This window comes from Pistacia vera, unplaced genomic scaffold (assembly GCF_008641045.1).
Source record: "Pistacia vera cultivar Batoury unplaced genomic scaffold, PisVer_v2 Contig368, whole genome shotgun sequence".
In the NCBI taxonomy this organism is placed as follows: Eukaryota; Viridiplantae; Streptophyta; class Magnoliopsida; order Sapindales; family Anacardiaceae; genus Pistacia; species Pistacia vera.
Genome location: NW_022196188.1, coordinates 62517 through 83283, shown reverse-complemented (window position 1 = coordinate 83283; position 20767 = coordinate 62517). Strand labels below are relative to the sequence as shown.

The following is a 20767-nucleotide window of genomic DNA, read 5'->3' as shown; positions in this document are numbered from 1 at the left end:
GAGAAATACAAAGAGGGGCATACAAAGATAAATTCTGATCTTAAAAGAAAGGAAAGAGAGAGAGAGAGGCAATCATGAAGATTAAAGGCATGATTTGTCTTTGTATGCCCCTCTTTGTATTTCTCTTTGTAAGGCTAGCATTTCTCTACAATAAAATAAGGTATAAAGAACGTTTCATATAATTTTTTTTTACCGGGAATACCCTCTAGTGGCTACCCCTAGACTCTAAAGTTAACTACCAGGTATAACCTCCAATGGCCATCCTTAGGCCCTGAAGTTAATGACAGATATACCTTCCAATGGTCACCCCCAAACCCTGAAGTTAACGATCGAGTATTCCTCTAATGGTCACCCCCAGACCTTGAAGTTAACGATCGAGTATATCCTTCAGTGGTCACCCCCATTAGCAACTGAGGAGAATCAGACTCAATACATCTTGAATAATATACTCAAGAGTCTTTATAATCCCACCCGGCCATCCAAAGGTGATTCATATAAAATTTTCTTTTGTGACCCTTTTTATTTTCCAATTTGCGATCCATCATATTTAATCGAATAATGCTATTAAACCCATATTGTAACATAGTTCTTAATTACCAAATATGATAATACTCTTGAAACTAAATTTACAATATGTTCAGAGTGTATCCAATTAAGGGTAACTAGCAAGTAGCCAGAATTATTATTTAATTATTTTTTATCTTCAAAATAGTTAAATCTGCCTCATTTAAATACATTATTGCTTGGCTATGTACCCATTTGAATGACAATTTCCGATTATTAATTCATGCATGGTACAACATTATTATTATTTATATTACACGAGCACAGCTACAACTGAGAATATATTACAAAGAATAATACAGCAAAACATCATTATATCTCCAATAATTTAACGTTGCAACCTTATCTGCCACCTGAAAGTATTGAATCTGCAATAGAAGTCGCTGCTGTTATGCCCATTAAAGATGGAAACGAGCCTACAAAGTCAGCAAAACCTTCCGAATGCGCAAATCTTAAGCCACTGTCTGAAATTTCTAGAGCCGATAACTCTGGCGAAGGAGCATCCTTCTCCAAGTACTGCACAACTTGTCGCATGCTTGGCCTAGCTGCGGGCTCTGAATGAGAGCACATCAACCCAAGTTTCAACACTAACTCTAGCTCCTCCGCGACATAATCTGTTCCCAATTTCGGATCCCTTGCCTCAATAATTTTACCTTCGCTCCAAAAACCAAATACCCATTCAACCAAAATCACTGTCTCCTCTGTCGGCGAATGTGGCTCTATTGGCCTTCTGCCACAGGCAACTTCGAGCAGAAAGGCACCAAAAGCAAATACATCAGTACTTCTAGTGGCCTTCCCTGTTCGAGCGTGCTCTGGGGCGAGGTAGCCAACAGTACCAACCACATGAGTTGTTTGTGGATCAGCTCCGTGGTCATACAATCTTGCAAGCCCAAAATCACCCAGCCTTCCATTCAGTTCAGCATCAAGTAACACATTACTAGCCTTGACGTCTCTGTGAATAACAACTTTTTCCCATTCTTCGTGTAGATAAAATAGGCCCAAGGCTACGCCTTTGATTACTTGAAATCTTTGTTTCCAATTCAGGGTCACCTTTTGTTGGCCATAGATGTACTTGTCCAGGCTTCCATTAGGCATGTAGTCATACACCAAAAGCAGCTCTCTTTTACGCCGGCAATAACCCAAGAGTTGTACTAAATTCCGGTGGCGGAGATGACCAATACTAACAATTTCAGCAACAAATTCTCTCATTCCTTGTCTTGATTCATGAGAGACTCTCTTCACTGCAATTTCTAGTTTAGAGTTGGGTAGTACACCTCTGTACACCCTGCCAAATCCACCACTACCTAATAGCTCTGTTTCTCTAAATCCTTTGGTGGCGAAATAAAGATCTTTGTATTTGAATCTATGAGGCCCATATTCAAGCTCCCAATCTTCAAGCACTTCAGCGAACTTTCTTTTCCTTCTTATCACATAAACCACACCTGACACTGCAGCTAAAGTCAAGCTTACAAAAATTACAGGGAGCCCAATTGTCAGAAACTTTGATTTCGGTTTGGGACCAATTCGGGGAAGCTTAGGAATCTGAGAGAGTGCAAGTTCCTCTGCTTGTCCATTCATTTTGAAACTCCAACCCAAAACATAATGAGATGAAAACAACGAACCGGTGGACGATGAGAAGCCAACGAACATGTTTTCGTTAAAAATTAATGAAAGATCCCTCGACAAAGACAGAAGTGGATTACTGGGCTTACCACTGTTAAATGGAGCTAAAGTAACGTTAATTTGCTTCTCCTCACCATCATATTCCACCCAAACTTGAATTCTTTGACGATCAATGAGCGTCAAGTTCTTAAATTCACCGGTTTGATTATCATAATAACCAGCTGGAGCTGATATCTCAGATTTCAAACTATTAACATCAATCCCTACATGGTTATTATCAATATCAGCAAACTCGGCATTCTGCACCGTATCGAATTCTATGGCAAAAACATGATTACTGGCATTTCCATTATTGCTATCGTTAAAAAGGCCGAGGTATTGACTGTTAAGAGCGAAAGGGAGCCCTAGTGTTGGTGCAATCACGAAAGCCATACCCTGGCCACTAAGAACATCAACTTGAGACTGGATACCTAAAACAAAAATTGTAGAAAAAGAGAAAGCCGTGGCATTTGTTGAGGTCTTGAAGGATATTGGATTAGGGTAGAAGGCTTGACCCTTTATTCTTTGGGTTTCGTTGGTAAGCTGTAAAAGTCCTTCGTCGGTGAACTTAGCTGTACCATGGAGGCTCAAATTAGCCGATCTGAAACCATTGTAGATGAAACCAAGATTTTCATCTGCTGCTACTAACCCGATTAAGGAAGACACCACTATTGCAAATTTGAAAAACATGGCTAGGCAAAGCAAAGCAATTTCTTAAACCATGCTCTTCTTACACATATAATATAAGAATGAAAAGTTCATGCGCCTCTTAACCATCAACCATACACATGAATGCCGTCGGATTACTGCTTAGTTATTTATTATACATTCGGGTAAACTTTCATTCGTATCGAACTGTAGAAAACAGAGACTTTTGGTGGAGAGTCGTAGAGAAGAAGGCACTAAAGCGATGACCATATCAGATATGGTTTCCCCTCTCAGTTGCCATACAGAGACCGTTGTGGGCCTTTTTGGTATTGACGTTGTCAATTAATTGACACGTGAATTTAATACTTACTACCACTCTCAGCGCCTCCGTCGTTTTTGTCTTTCTTATTGTTTTGAATCCGCGGGTGTCCTCAATGTCAAAGGCAAAATCCAAAACAACAGAAAATGGAATATATGCTGCTTGAAGAAGGTCACTCAAATAATATAATTTATGTATACGGTATCCTTTTCCATTAGTGGTTAAGCTATCAATTTCTATTTGTTCTACCAACGCAAGAAAATATAAGATAATATAAAGTAATTTGTGAGCGCAAGAATCAATATTTGTCAATGGCACGCTCACGTGGTTAGAATATAGAAGGAGAAGTTAAGGTCTCAAATATTTAATTAATTAGGGGAAAATGGTATATATTTTAAAGTCATCCTCTAGAATGATTCATAACATAGCAGATGATCTTATAAGAACTCTCGTACTAAAAATTATGACTAGTGCTATTCACAGTTAAATGTAATACGACTAGTGGATATGCATGTAACATCTAATTCTTTGACTCAAATCAATTCATAGAGATAAAATTATATCGTTAAATTAGCTTCATGGATGCTTTCAATGATAAATACATTTTCTCAACACTGCAAACTCTATATTAATGTGAAATAACTTTTGGCCATCATTTATTTGAAACCAGATTTCGAAATACGTGTCATTATTTGAGCCCTTTTTTTTTAATCACAAGGGGCATTCGAGTCAGCTTGCACCCCAACTAATCTCCCAATGCTCTAGAATTATCATCTGAGTAGAAGCCCCAATGGCCATCCTATTAGCGTCTAGAGAGATTGAAATGATCTCATGCAATCTTTTTTTACTCTTTTATCATCAGGCTATCTAATTGTGACTATTTGAGCCCATTTAATTGTCCAATAAGTTATACATTCCACTTAAATAATGGTAAATTTGTGTAAAAAAAAATAAAAACTGTAAACAGAAGTCGCCTTTGCAAATTTTAGAAGCTCCCCATCAACATCCATGTTGTCTAGAATTTTATTGATATCTTAGAGTCCGTTTGGCACACTCTTCTCCCACTATCATATTCCATTATTCTATCCTAAAAAACCAAAACTACATTTGTTTTAATATTCTTCAAAATTCAATCTTATTATATTAACAATTACCTTTCTCAATAAAAGTTTTAAAATTAACAAAAATACCCCCACCCATCCAAGCTACTATCACCTGCCAGCAGCCATCGCCAGTCGTCAGTGTCGTAACGATGCACAACCGTAGATCTAGCCTTTTTCGGCTCGATCCATGGTGGATCTGACTGAAAAAGGCAAGATCGGCGCACGACCGACCAGATCCAACAGGTCAGGTACCATTCCAATAGATTCTAGCCACCTTTCGTTAGTGGTGGCTAGTTGCCAGTAATATGTGGGTAGGTGAAGGTGTTTTTGTTAATTTATAAACTTTTATTTTTGTGGGTGTTTAATTAAATTAACAAACCTAAGAGGTTAAAAATAATCTAAATATTTTTAGAAAATGATATTCAGAAATGTATAAAACCCTTTTCAGAATCCTATCTTACTTCCCAAAAATACTATTTAGCATAGAATGTTAACCACGGAGCCTAAAATCTCACATTTCAATTGATTTACGGAAATCCAATCATCTTGCGATCACTTGTACATCAAAATCTTAATTAATTTGTTCAGCTTCTAATTCATCACCATAATTCCAATCATGCTCAATTCCTATTAGGCAACTAATTAATGAAGCCAGGTGGGTGACTCGTATACCACTAAAAAATAAATTTTACAATGATAATTCTTAAACAAAAATAAATGAATCAATCAGAATTAGTGTACAATATACTTCATTCACATTCCTGTTAGATAAACAATTAAATGCTAAAAGAGAGATAGTTCTACCCAGAACAAGCTCGACTCAAAATCAGTTCGATTCAGAGTAAGCTCGACCTAGGTGAAGCTCGCCACAACGATCAATCCAAACAGCTGTTCAACAAAATCAAAGATAAACTCCAATCTTAGATATTTCGGAAGAGATGAGATCAACACCACTGGCAGCACAATCTCAACTCACGATCACGGGATTGTAAATCAACTTTGATTGCAATCTCGAACTTATCTCTCTCAATTAATTACAAACTCGCATAAAAACCCCTCAAACGATGAGAGAGGGTTTAGCAAATTTATTCAGACATATTACATTGTTCTTGTAATCCCTCAAAAGCAATAAGATAATAGTGGACATACGTAGGTTCAAGTTCTAACTTGTTGAACCACTTTAAAAATCTTTGTGTTCTTTACTTTCTTGCGCACATTTACATTCAATTGTTGGTTTATCCTAAATCACGCACACATCAGTTTCGATTCCATCAAGGTCTATCGGTTTTCTATTTTCGTATCAACAATATCCATAATAGATAACGAATGATTTAATATATTTTAAATCCACCCAAGCCTATACCCATTGAGTGCTATAATCCCACTCATATAATTAATATGACCACCATTACCACACCAGTACCTACGTTATACCTCTCCCGTGTCGGTCCAAAAAACATACAAGTAGTTGGGCCACCCATAGTCTACCCTTAGGGTGGTGCCATCCACAGTTTACCTTCGAGATGGCAAAATCAGATACAGAAAAACAGCTAAACCACCCACAATCTACCCTCAAGGCGTCATGATATGATATTAAATAAAATCCCGCTCACAATCTATCCTTGGGGCATCAAAATCTCACACTGGCCAATACTCGCCTGGTGTAATCCCTCCTGGAACTCGTTAGACGTCCATCTCATTCAATGACAATCTCAATGCGCGCATAAGGATAAACATAACATGCTAGTTGATATCTAGAGGGGGAAGGGTATTATAAAAGGTGGTCTCCAATATGATAATCATACACAAACATCCACGTGCATTCGAATATCCAACCACACCATGCATCATAAGTGCCTTCATGCAATTTACGTACAAGTAATAATATCATATAACATTTGTTCTCATTTAAAACGGGCATGCAAATATGAGTGCCATGCTTGAAACATCATAATTACTAATAATGTAAATATTCATTTGCCCCTTATATTTTCCATTATTTACAACCTCCTATACCTTTAAATTATTTTCAACTCCCTAAACTTTTGGATCCTTCTAAACCCCCTATACTTTTAAATTCTTGCAACCCTCTAAAAACTCTGAAACATGACTCTCCCTTCAGAATAAAGGAGTCTAATCCAAGAAAGGGGAACATTCCCTAAGGCCCAAACTTAACGAATTAAAAAGGATTTACAAAAGAAACCGGGTTATATTTTAATAGGCCAAACCGTCAAACAATAATCAAATAGTACAATTCAATACGCAACAAATAACTGGGCCTTGTTGTTATTAGGCCAGCTCACCAAATAATAAACCCAATACCCAACAAATAACTGGACCTTATTGTTGTTAGACCAGCTCACCTACTTCACTATTCTTATTCAAAACACTTCTCACTATATAAAGTAACTCTCTAAAAGAGTAATACTAGTCTTACAAAAAGTCATACAAAGAATCAAATCTTATTTTTGAAAGAAATGAAAAAGAGAGATAGAAAGACGCAATCATGAATTTCAAGAGTTAGATTTGACTCTTTGTATGTCTCTTTGTAAGGCTAGTATTACTCTTCTGCATTATAACAAAAATCTTCCTCCACACTATTGAAACTAAATTTACAATATGGTAACTAGCAAGTAGCCAGAATATTTATTCAATTATTTTTTTTATCTTCAAAATAGTTAAACCTGCCTCATTTAATTACATTATTGCTTGGCTATGCACCCATTTGAATGACAATTTCCGGTCATTAATTCATGCATGCTACAATATTATTATTATTTATATTACACCAGCACGGCTACAACTGAAACTGAGAATGTATTACAAAGAATAATACAGCAAAACATCATTATATTCATATTATATCTCCAATAATTTGACGTTGCAATCTTATCTGCCACCTGAAAGTATTGAATCTGCAATAGAAGTCGATGCTGTTCTGCCCATTAAAGATGGAGACGAGCCTACAAAGTCATCAAAACCTTCCGAATGCGCAAATTTTAGGCCACAGTCTGAAATTTCTAGAGCTGATAACTCTGGCAAAGGAGCATCCTTCTCCAAGTACTGCACAACTTGTCGCATGCTTGGCCTAGCTGCGGGCTCTGAATGAGAGCACATCAACCCAAGTTTCAACACTAACTCTAGCTCCTCCGCGACATAATCTGTTCCCAATTTCGGATCCCTTGCCTCAATAATTTTACCTTCACTCCAAAAACCAAATACCCATTCAACCAAAATCACAGTCTCCTCTGTCGGCGAATGTGGCTCTATTGGCCTTCTGCCACAGGCAACTTCGAGCAGAAAGGCACCAAAAGCAAATACATCAGTATTTCTAGTGGCCTTCCCTGTTCGAGCGTGCTCTGGGGCGAGGTAGCCAACAGTACCAACCACATGAGTTGTTTGTGGATCAGCTCCGTGGTCATACAATCTTGCAAGCCCAAAATCACCCAGCCTTCCATTCAGTTCAGCATCAAGTAACACATTACTAGCCTTGACGTCTCTGTGAATAACAACTTTTTCCCATTCTTCGTGTAGATAAAATAGGCCCAAGGCTACGCCTTTGATTACTTGAAATCTTTGTTTCCAATTCAGGGTCACCTTTTGTTGGCCATAGATGTACTTGTCCAGGCTTCCATTAGGCATGTAGTCATACACCAAAAGCAGCTCTCCTTTACGCCGGCAATAACCCCATAGTTGTACTAAATTCCGGTGGCGGAGATGACCAATACTAACAATTTCAGCAACAAATTCTCTCATTCCTTGTCTTGATTCATGAGAGACTCTCTTCACTGCAATTTCTAGTTTAGAGTTGCGTAGTACACCTCTGTACACCCTGCCAAATCCACCACTACCTAATAGCTCTGTTTCTCTAAATCCTTTGGTGGCGAAATAAAGATCTTTGTATTTGAATCTATGAGGCCCATATTCAAGCTCCCAATCTTCAAGCACTTCAGCGAACTTTCTTTTCCTTCTTATCACATAAACCACACCTGACACTGCAGCTAAAGTCAAGCTTACAAAAATTACAGGGAGCCCAATTGTCAGAAACTTTGATTTCGGTTTGGGACCAATTCGGGGAAGCTTAGGAATCTGAGAGAGTGCAAGTTCCTCTGCTTGTCCATTCATTTTGAAACTCCAACCCAAAACATAATGAGATGAAAACAACGAACCGGTGGACGATGAGAAGCCAACGAACATGTTTTCGTTAAAAATTAATGAAAGATCCCTCGACAAAGACAGAAGTGGATTACTGGGCTTACCACTGTTAAATGGAGCTAAAGTAACGTTAATTTGCTTCTCCTCACCATCATATTCCACCCAAACTTGAATTCTTTGACGATCAATGAGCGTCAAGTTCTTAAATTCACCGGTTTGATTATCATAATAACCAGCTGGAGCTGATATCTCAGATTTCAAACTATTAACATCAATCCCTACATGGTTATTATCAATATCAGCAAACTCGGCATTCTGTACCGTATCGAATTCTATGGCAAAAACATGATTACTGGCATTTCCATTATTGCTATCGTTAAAAAGGCCGAGGTATTGACTGGGAAGAGCGAAAGGGAGCCCTAGTGTTGGTGCAATCACGAAAGCCATACCCTGGCCACTAAGAACATCAACTTGAGACTGGATACCTAAAACAAAAATTGTAGAAAAAGAGAAAGCCGTGGCATTTGTTGAGGTCTTGAAGGATATTGGGTTAGGGTAGAAGGCTTGACCCTTTATTCTTTGGGTTTCGTTGGTAAGCTGTAAAAGTCCTTCGTCGGTGAACTTAGCTGTACCATGGAGGCTCAAATTAGCCGATCTGAAACCATTGTAGATGAAACCAAGATTTTCATCTGCTGCTACTATTCCGATTAAGGAAGACACCACTATTGCAAATTTGAAAAACATGGCTAGGCAAAGCAAAGCAATTTCTTAAACCATGCTCTTCTTACACATATAATATAAGAATGAAAAGTTCATGCGCCTCTTAACCAGCAACCATACACATGAATGCCGTCTGATTACTGCTTAGTTATTTATTATACATTTGGGTAAACTTTCATCCGTATCGAACTGTAGAAAACAGAGACTTTTGGTGGAGAGTCGTAGAGAAGAAGGCGCTAAAGCGATGACGATATCAGATATGGTTTCCCCCTCTCAGTTGTCATACGGAGACCATTTGGGGCCTTTTTGGAATTGATGTTGTCAATTAATTGACATGTGAATTTAATACTCACTGCCACTCTCAGCACCTACTTCGCTTTTGTCTTTCTTATTGTTTTGAATGCGTGGGCGTCCTCAATGTCAAAGGCAAAATCCAAAACAACAGAAAATGGAATATATGCTGCTTGAAGAAGTTCACTCAAATAATATAATTTATGTATAACTTTCCATTAGTAGTTAAGCTATCAATTTTTATTTTTCTACCAACGCAAGTAAATATAAGATAATATAAAGTAATTTGTGAGTGCAAGAATCAATATTTGTCAATGGCACGTCACCTGGTTAGAATATAGAGGGAGAAGTCACGGTAAGAAAAATCAACCAATTTTAATTTTTTTGCAACTAAGCAAAAATAGTTGTAGATACCCCATATTTAGTAACTAAATTCCAATTGGTTGATAAGTGAGATCAGTCACTATCTTTCAACAGGGTTGTTCAACACTATGATAGCCTTACCGTATTATCTGTGCCCTTACTACAGAATAATACTGGGGCTACAGATGTTTCTAGAATGACCACCATATGTGCTCATAGGGTTCTCACTATCAAGATTTAAAACACTTGATACCCTTGTCACGGTTCTACCATTCTACGGATATATATCAATACATATTGCAATAATAATGATTTACACGATATAGAATAAAATGCTTTTTATTGATCAATGAACATTATTACAAAGAGTCAATTCTACAATAATTGATTAGCTCTAGGGCATCTACTCTAACAGTAGGTTGAAGTTCTAACATGTTGAACCACTTTAAAAATCTTTGTGTTCTTTACTTTCTTACACACATTTACATTCAATTGCTGTTTTATCCTAAATCACATACACATCAGTTCCGATTCCATCAAGGTCAATCGGTTTTCTCAGGTTGGTGTGATTTTCATTTCAACAATATCCATAATAGATAATGAATGATTTAATATATTGTAAATCCACCCAAGCCTATACCCATTGAGTGCTATAATCCCACTCATATAATTAGTACGACCACCACTACCATGCCAATACCCAAAGACCTACGTTATACCTCTCCCGTGTTGGTCCCAAAAAACAGACAAGCAGTTGGGCCACCCACAGTCTACCCTCAGGGTGGTGTCATCCACAGTCTACCCTCGAGATGGCAAAATCAGATACAGACAAACAGCTAGACCATCCACAATCTACGCTTAAGGCGTCATGATATGATATCAAATGGAATCCCACCCACAATCTATCCTTGCGGCGTCAAAATCCCACACTGGCCAAAACCCGCCTGATGTAATCCCTCATGGAACTCGTTAGACGTCCATCTTGTCCCGATAGGATATTTCAATCATTCAATATGACAGACAATCTCAAGGCGCGCATGAGGATAAACATAACATGCTAGCTGATGTCTGGAGGGGGAAGGGTATTATAAAAGGTGGTATCCAATATGATAATCATACACAACCATCCACGTGCATTCGAATATCCAACCACACCATGCATCATAAGTGCCTTCATGCAATTTACGTACAAGTAATAATATCATATAACATTTGTTCCCATTAAAAAGGGGCATGCAAATATGAGTGCAATGCTTGAAACATCATAATTACTAATAATGTAAATATTCATTTACCCCTTATATTTTTCATTATTTCTATCAACCCCCATATACCTTTAAATCCTTTTCAACTCCCTAAACTTTTAGATCCTCCATAAACCCCCTATACTTTTAAATCCTTACAACCCTCTAAAAACTCTGAAACATGACAGTTTTCTCCCTTCAGAATAAAGGAGTCTAATTCAAGAAGGGGGACTTCCCCTAAGGCCCAAACCCAACGAATTAAAAAGGTTTACAAAAGAAACTTGACTTATATTATTAATAGGCCAGCCCACCAAATAGTAAAATCCAATACGCAACAAATAACTGGGCCTTGTTGTTATTAGGCCAGCCCACCAAATAATAAACTCAATACCCAACAAATAATTGGACCTTATTGTTGTTAGACCTGCTCACCTACTTCACTATTCTTATTCAAAACACTTCCCACTATATAAAATAATTCTACATTATAACAAAAATCTTCCTCCACACTTCTTAAATATTCCAGCAATGCAATAAACAAAAAGAACACGTTTATCTTTTCTTTAGAAGCATGAAACTTGGCACTTTCAATTCGGCATTCATCACTAATTTTGACTTCTCTCTTTTCAATGTATTTTAACTTATAAATCAACAACACAAATAAACATACTTCCAAGACATATGCAAGACTCCATTAAAATGAAAATGCCAAATTCAACATAATCTTTGCCACTCCATTCTACACCATTTTCAGTACACAAAAATTACCGTCGACAATCCTCAATTTATTCCAGCCAAAAACATTCCACACATGCATGTGCTCATTCCAACCAACAATGAATTTTAATTCAAGTATCATAATATTCAACTCACAAAATTCTACTCAACTGAAGCTCCCTTGCACTCTCAACCGCTATTCTCTTCCAAACCTAACACCAAGAACAAACACAAGTTAATCTCTCCTAGATTGAAGAAGCAAATGAGGAGATCTACTGTCTAGTTTCCATGAATGTAATACCCGAACTTGGATTTAATCGATCTACTGATTTCTCTCCTCCCTTGTACTAATTTCATTTCACTCTCACTCTACCTCTCGGCCAAAAGCATACTCCCTTCTCTTCTCCTTTTTTTTTTCCTTCTTCTTTCTTTCTCTTCTCTCTTCTCTTTTCCTCTCGGTTTTCTTCTTCTCTCTCGACTTCTTCTTCTTCTTCTTTCATTTTGGCAACCGGCCAACTGCCTAGTATTTATAAAGGGCATATCATCTCAACTTTGGAATAAATTAAATAGTCATAAACTTTCTCACTTAAGACATATAGTTTAAGAGAGAAGCTTTTAGATAAACCTATATCGCTTAAGCAAATGATCGTTTAGAAAAGAGTTTCAAATAGAGGTGGGAATTTAGGCCCGAACCCGAAAAACCCATCCAAAAATCAAGCCTAGGACTGGTCCTCACAAGGGTCGGTCCTATAAGGTTCGGCCCAAAACTGGACCAGGCCTATGGAGGAGGGCTCGTGCCTAGGTTCGGTCCTTCCTTCGAGGCCTAAGCTTGGGAACGATCCTAGGCCCGAGCCCAAACCCTCCCACCCAATTTCGTTTAAGCCTCTGGTAAATGTCCAAAATCCCCCTTTTTAATACAAAATAGATAATAAATATAGGGGCTAAACTAAAATTTTATGTATTAGGGGGCATATTGAAATTTTTCAGGCCCATAGCATCGGTCTTGGGACCAATCCTATGGGCCCATGTCTGGTCTGGACTCTGAAAAATTTCATGGGCCTAGGACCGATCCCGAGACCGATTGGGCTCAGTCCTAATGGGACCGGTCCCACTTTGGGACCAGACCCATTAGGCCCAAACTTGGGATTGATTGGGCTCGGTCCTTGCCCACCTCTAGTCTCAAACTTCATGGCTATTTATTTCGTTTCAAAGTTGAAATTGAATTTTAATTAATTTTCTCTTTTATTTGTATAACACATTTTTCTTAAATTATAAAATTATCCCTTGAATTCTATTATTTCTACCATAACCCCGCCATGTCATATTTTTCTCACGGAATGCCCCATTTTCTTTCCTTTGTTACATGAAAACCCACAATCTCTCATTTCTTTCGTTTTCACCACGAAAAAAATTTAAAAACTTACATTTTACCCCTTGAAGACACAAAAATAAATTAAATAAAAACAAGGTATTACAACAGAAGGCTTGATTCTTTTGCATTAGGGTTTTCTTTGGTAAGCTGCAAAAGTCCATGGACAATGAACTTAGTTATACCATGGAGACTCAAATTAGCCGATTGGAATTTATCATATGATTGGTTGCACAAACGGGGAATTCCGCTTTTCCAGCGAGCTTCTTGCGTTGGGGTAGAGTGAAAATCCGGTGGTGCTATCAAAGTAAGTATAGTTTGAATTAAGAATATAAATAATAAAAATAAGGTATTAAGAACGCAACGTTTCATATGAATAAGAAGTCAGTTCGCTCTTTTTTATTTTTCAATTAATGATCCCTCAATTTTAATCAAATGCTATTAAACCCGTATTGTAACACAATTCTTAAATTAAGTTGTACATATATATACCAACATTTCAATTTAAGAGTTATAAAATACTAATTTTATAATGAGTAAACGACTTTTTCCCATCCAAATAATGGCTTAATAACAATTTCCTGCTCACAGACTTTTAAAATACTAGTTTACTACCCAAATTTATATTTTGATGACAAACAGAGAGCAATTCGATCTAGGCTGTTGGGGCTTTTGGAGCTTTTGGAGAGGGGAAGTCAATGAGTCTTTTGGTGGTGGAAGGTGATATGTTTACAAGTCCTAAAACACTTGTAAGCATGAGTGGATAAGGAATTGCAAGTCCTAACACACTTGCTAATTTGGTTGAATTGAATAAATTCACTCCAAGTCCTAAAACACTTGGTTTGTGGAATGTGGGGAGCTATGAAGACCAATCGGCCCAAGCAAGTTTAAAGAAAGAGAAGAGTCCAAACATTTCGGCCCAAGTCACTCTAAGTCCAAGCACAACAAGGAATCTCAAATCCACCAAGAAAGAAGCCCAAATGTTCAAAGTGTCAAATTCGGCCCAATTCACATTACAGAGGGGAAAGTCCACATGACCCCTTATTAGATCAATTTACATGATTCTAAAGGCCCAAATTCTTATACTCTTATTGGTAGACTTAATTAGAACCATTGATTGACTTTTGATCTAATGAAAGCAAGCTTAGACAACTAATGAGGTAGTTAAAGACATAGATCATCGAATTAGGGAATTGTGTCTCTTTTGCATTAAATAGACATGACCTTATTTTTTGAATGAATGACTTGTAATATTTAGCTAATTTTATTTTATTTCATTTTTTTTTTTGTATTTGTAATTTACATGTTTATCCTTGTATTTGCTTATATAAGAGTAACTATTTCATTGTATCACTTAGTCTTGAAATATATGAAGATTGGTTTATCCATTTGAGAGAACTTTTGTGTTCTTTGGTTGTGCATTCTTTATCCAAGCCTTGGTAAGGGGATTTGGTGGTGAATCAATTCAAGTTGGTGGAACAATCCTTTATGCTTGAAGTGTTTCTACTTGTCTTGGTCCGAAATTACAGGTAAGTGTGAGATTGTTCTTGTTTTGTGTTTGACCGAATTTTAACTTGGATTTATGGCATGTTATGTTGTTGAATTGGTTGAATTTGGATCAAAATGTTAAATTTTGATAGTTGGGATTGATCAGAATTTGGCTTGAGAGGGGCGGTTGGGCAAACCCTTATCACTCAATTTTCGGCCATTAACAAGGTCGAAAAGAGTAGGGTTTGAGGGGTTTGATGAGTAATAATCGGGGAAGAAAATAGTGGTGGTGTGAGGTCACAAATATGCCAAAATTAGAAATGAAATATAAATTTTGGTAATAAAATGATATTTTAAAAGCCTATAAGTGGGAAAGTTTCATTAAATCATTATTTGGGTGGGGAAAAGTTGTTTACTCTTTTATAAATTATAACTTGCACAGAGCGTATCCTTCAAAACAGAAATTGGAATTTAATTACATCACACATTTGAACTATTAATATGCTTCAGAGTAAAGGGTGTTATGGTATTGAGTTAAAATATGGGAAAATATTTGAATATTTTAATTTGGGAAGGAGATGCACCTTACAATATTATTATATTTATATTACATTAGAAAAGGTTTCTATAGAGATTTTTTGACTAAGGATGGATCGATATAATGTAAATTGACGTATGGGAATCGATGATGGATCCGAATATGTCAGATACAGTTAAACAGACGCTCTATGTATTGAATCGGAAAGTCGACACGTTCACTTGCATGATTTAACGTAGCAAAACATAAATTATATGCCCGTAAATTAAAACATCATCTGCCACCTGAAAGGATTGAATCTACAACAGAAGACGATGCTGTTATGCTCATAGAAGATGGATACGAGACCACAAAGTCATCAAAACCCTCTGGATGTACAAATCTTAGCCCACCGCCTGAAGTTCCTAGAGCTGACAACTCTGGCAAACGAAAGTCCTTCTCCAAGTACTGCACAACTTGTCGCAAGCTTGGCCTCGCGGCTGCCTCTGAATTAGAGCACATCAACCCAAGTTTCAACACTAACTCTAGCTCCACCGCAACATAATCTGCTCCCAATTTCGGATCCCTTGCCTCGAGAATTTCATCTCTGCTCCAGAAACCAAATACCCAATCAACCAAAATCATGCAATCTTCCGTTGCCGCTCGTGATTCAATTGGCCTTCTCCCACATGCAACTTCAAGCACAAAGGCACCAAAAGCGAACACGTCACTGCTTTTTGTGGCCTTCCCAGTACGAGTCTGCTCCGGGGCAAGATATCCAGGAGTTCCAACTACATGAGTTGTTTGTGGATCACTACCGTGATCATATAATCTTGAAAGGCCAAAATCACCTAGTCTTCCATTGAATTCACCATCTAGCAAAACGTTACTGGCCTTCACATCTCTGTGAATGACAACTTGTTCCCATTCTTCGTGTAGATACAATAGGCCTAAAGCTACCCCTTTGATGACACTAAATCGTTGTCTCCAATTCAGTGTGACATTTGATTGGCCATAGATGTACTTGTCCAGGCTTCCATTAGGCATGTAGTCATACACCAAAAGCAGCTCTCCTTTACGCCGGCAATACCCCAAGAGTTGTACTAAATTCCGGTGACGCATGTGACCAATACTAACAATTTCAGCCACAAATTCTCTCATTCCTTGTCTTGATTCATGAGAGACTCTCTTCACTGCAATTTCTAGTTTAGAGTTGGGTAGTACACCTCTGTACACCTTGCCAAATCCACCACTACCTAATAGCTCTGTTTCTCTAAATCCTTTGGTGGCGAAATAAAGATCTTTGTATTTGAATCTATGAGGCCCATATTCAAGCTCCCAATCTTCAAGCACTTCAGCGAACTTTCTTTTCCTTTTTATCACATAAACCACACCTGACACTGCAGCTAAAGTCAAGCTTACAAAAATTACAGGGAGCCCAATTGTCAGAAACTTTGATTTCGGTTTGGGACCAATTCGGGGAAGCTTAGGAATCTGAGAGAGTGCAAGTTCCTCTGCTTGTCCATTCATTTTGAAACTCCAACCCAAAACATAATGAGATGATAACAACGAACCGGTGGACGATGAGAAGCCAACGAACATGTTTTCGTTAAAAATTAATGAAAGATCCCTCGGCAAAGACAGAAGTGGATTACTGGGCTTACCACTGTTAAATGGAGCTAAAGTAACGTTAATTTGCTTCTCCTCACCATTATATTCCACCCAAACTTGAATTCTTTGACGATCAATGAGCGTCAAGTTCTTAAAGTCACCAGTTTGTTTATCATAATAACCAGCTGGAGCTGATATCTCAGACTTCAAACTATTAACATCAATCCCTACATGGTTATTATCAATATCAGCAAACTCGGCATTCTGCACCGTATCGAATTCTATGGCAAAAACATGATTACTGGCATTTCCATTATTGCTGTCGTTAAAAAGGCCGAGGTATTGACTGGTAAGAGCGAAAGGGAGCCCTAGTGTTGGTGCAATCACGAAAGCCATACCATGGCCGCTAAGAATCCGATGTTGAGACTGGATACCGAAAACAAAAGTGGTAGAAAAAGAGAAAGCGGTGCCATTTGTTGGGGTCTTGAAGTATATAGGGTTGGGGTAGAAGGCTTGACCCTTTTGTCTTTGGGTTTCGTTGGTGAGCTTTAAAACTCCATTGGCAGTGAACTTAGCTATACCATGGAGGCTGAGATTTTTCGATCTGAACCCATTGTAGATGAAACCAACATTTTCGTCTGCTGCAGTTAAGCTGATGATTAAGGAGGACAGCAGTATTGCAAGTTTGAAAAACATGGCTAGGCAATTCCTTAAACCATGTCCGCTTCTCTCACAGGCATTATATAGAAGATATAACAATGAAAAGTATATGCATGTTATGTTAGACTGTTAGTTAGTCTCTTACGGCCTTACCCATCGACCATAAACATGAATGCCGTATGATTGCTGCTGAATTCAGTGTCACTCATCTCTGTTTCGACTGAGAGGAGACGCTTTAAAATGACTTCTTTCTTACGGAACTGTAGAGACAGACTTTAGGCGGAGTTGTATAAAAGAGGGCACTAAGACTTAAACCGATGTCGACCAATCAGTTTGGTTTAATTTCCACGCTGCCCTACGGAGACCGTTTGGGGCATTTTGGTGTTGACGTTCGTTAATTGATTGACGCGCATTTAATATTTACATCCACGTTCAACGGCTAGCTTGCTTCTACGTACATGGAAGGCAACAGCATGTTCACCGTCTATTATGATTTATGAGTCATCGACTCTTTCCCACCCAAATAATGTGTTAATGAGGTTTATCTCACTTATAAACTTTTAAAACACTATTTTATTATCTAAATTTATATATCGGTGTCTAATAAAGAGACAACTCGATCAAAATTATTAGAATTTTTAAAAGAAAAGGCTAATGAGTATTTTGATGGTTAACATTAATCGAAATTTGACTTAGAAAGGACGGTTACATAAACCCTAATTACTCGATTTCTGGTGATTGATGGGGTCGATGACAATAGGATTTGAAGAGTTTTGATAAGTGATAATTGAGAAAGAGAATAGTGGTGATATAAGGTTGCGATGATGCCATAATCAGAAACAAAATATAAATTTAGATAATAAAATGATATTTTAGTAAAAAAATATCATTAAACTACCATTTGGGTGAGAAAAAGTCGTTTACTCTTATATAATTGAACAGCTCAATATGTCAACTAAGTGATATATTAAGATTGTTACATGTAAGTATATTTCTTTATTTGTATCTAGAATATCTATTAATGAATAGGCTATCATTTCTCTCTTTTTTTTTTCTACATAGGCAAGAAACAATACCATTGGTTGGAAGTATAAGATAATATAAAGTTTGTTATTTATCATTGCAACAGTTAATATTTGTTTTACTTTTGTCAATGTCACGTGGTCAGGATAGAAGGAGATAACTTAAGGTGTCCAATCATGTCTTCAATTAATTAGTGGAAAATAGTATATATTTTAAAGTCACCCAAATTGAAATCATTTATAATTTATACCTTGTCGTATCAGGGCCGTCTCAAGAACATTTATGACCCTAGATGATAGTTACTTTGGAGGCCTTCTAATAATATAAGCATATATTAAAAAAATTATTTCAAATTTATTTTCTTGCCTTTTGAGATGCAAAATCACTAGGAGAAGTGGACGATCGACAGGCTAACGGGATCAGGTTCGTGGGGGTTTTGGAGAGCAAATGTTGGAGAAGCGATGGGTGGTGAAATAGGTAATTTCCAATGTCAAATTGGCGATAAAAGGCTTGAGAAGTCGCAACCCAAAAGGTATTGGTGGCCGGTGATTGACGGAGTAAATAGATGAGATATGATAGGGATTTTGGTGAGAGGGTTGGGGGGAGGAAGACGGTGATGTCGGGGAAGACCAACAACGCCGGGTACATGCTAAAAAGGCTAAAATGGCTATCATGTGCGGTGGAGTTGTGTAACACCCCACTTGAGGTACGTAGTTAAGATTTGCTGTATTGCTTAAACGTTCATTGATTCAGCTTCAATTAAACTTATATGTTGTTATTTTTGGTTTGGTTGGCCCTTGGTTGAATGGATGTATTGGGTTGGTTGAGTGATTGCCCTGAAAATTATGAAGACTTGGCGAAATGTTGTGTTACAGGCTTCGCCGAGGCGAAGAAGAATCTTCGCCGCGGCGAAGAGGTGCTGCAGCCCACGGAGTAGCTACTGGAGTGTTTCGCCGCGGCGATGGAATTGTCTTCTCTGCGGCGACGGGTTGGCTGAAAATTTTTATTAAGTTTTAGATATTTTTCCTTAAGGGCAATTTGACCATTCTGCCCCTAATTAGCAGGAAAAGTGGGGAGTAAAATGTGAGGAAACTTCATGGAAAATATGTTAGTATGGGGGTGTGTTTATAAGGAATCAAAGGATACAGATAGAATTTTCAAGAAAGAGTAAGGGCAAAATGGGAATGCTTGTGTATAAGGTGAGCTAAAAAGGGTTAAGTGTAGAGAACCCTTCATTTTCATCCATTTCCACCGCCTCTTCCATTCTCTACTTCTTCTCAAATTTCCTTCAATCTTCTAAGGATTTCTAAGGACTTTTTGAGTATTTTTAGTAGAGTTTTAATCTAAAGCATCCTAAGGTAAGGATTCTTGCTTTAGATGAGAGTTTTATTATGTTTTGGTTAAAGTCTTATGTTGTGGTTGTTATTTAAAGTTGTAGAGAGAAATCAAGCTACCAAAGGAAAGGAGAAGTATTAGAGAAGCTATTTCCTCACAAGGTAAGTAAATCCAACCAAGTTGAGATTCAAGAAATCTTTTGAGTATAGATTTATGTATGTGTAAGTATGTTGTTGAGAAATTGAGACGAGATGGATGTTATTTAGACTGTTGTTGCATGTACTGAAATATGAGAAGTGTTGAGATTGCTTGATGTTGGGTTGAGTTTGATTGAAGTGGAATGAAGTTTTGAGCAAACTTATAGAAGTGTTTTCCTTTGACAGGGAAATTAGAGAGTATAAGGGAGCCTCTCTCCCATTTTGGATGATTAAAGAAAAGAGAAAAATTATAGTTAAAGTAGAGCTTTATATGCACATGAGTTGTATGATGAAATGCTCAAGAGAAGCATGAGTAAGAGTAGAAAGCCTTAAATTTTGCTACATGGCATAATTGCATCTCATAAGTGCATTAATGAGAATGAGTAATCTATATGCATTAATTATGCACTAGAGAAGAGAAAAGAGAGTAGAGAAAGAGTAGAGAAATTGAGTATAAGCTACTTTAAGAGTAAAGAGAAAGAGAGAGGATGAGCACTATAGATCAAAGAGAAAGTAGTGCTAGACAAGAGAATAGAGTAGGTTGTGCGATGGGGAACCCGTGAGTAATAGGTAGAGTATTCCCGCATGTACGCCGCATTGAGAGAGCGGCATGAGTATGAGAGAGAAGTGGTGTAGCCCGTGAGAGTGCATGCGGATGAAGGTTATACCCGAGTTTACCCGAGAGAGAATTTATGTACTTACATGGCCAAGGGTTCCGAATCCATGCATAACCGAGTTCGATCGGCTAGAATGAGTAAAAGTCACGGAGAGTGGGAGTGAG

General features: G+C 37.6%; 3 protein-coding genes across 3 annotated transcripts; all 3 read right to left on the bottom strand.

Annotated features, from left to right (window-relative positions):
- Nucleotides 1–793: 793 nt before the first annotated feature.
- LOC116140295 (L-type lectin-domain containing receptor kinase IV.1-like) lies at nt 794–3001 on the bottom strand. Its single transcript, XM_031425944.1, has one exon. The coding sequence runs from the start codon at nt 2914–2916 to the stop codon at nt 907–909; it is 2010 nt and encodes a 669-aa protein (XP_031281804.1). The 5' UTR covers nt 2917–3001; the 3' UTR covers nt 794–906.
- Nucleotides 3002–7185: 4184 nt separating this feature from the next.
- On the bottom strand, nt 7186–9195 carry LOC116140301 (L-type lectin-domain containing receptor kinase IV.1-like). Its single transcript, XM_031425949.1, has one exon. The coding sequence runs from the start codon at nt 9193–9195 to the stop codon at nt 7186–7188; it is 2010 nt and encodes a 669-aa protein (XP_031281809.1).
- Nucleotides 9196–15359: 6164 nt separating this feature from the next.
- LOC116140277 (L-type lectin-domain containing receptor kinase IV.1-like) lies at nt 15360–17499 on the bottom strand. The gene has a single exon (XM_031425926.1). The coding sequence runs from the start codon at nt 17465–17467 to the stop codon at nt 15455–15457; it is 2013 nt and encodes a 670-aa protein (XP_031281786.1). The 5' UTR covers nt 17468–17499; the 3' UTR covers nt 15360–15454.
- Between the last annotated feature and the right edge of the window lie 3268 nt (nt 17500–20767).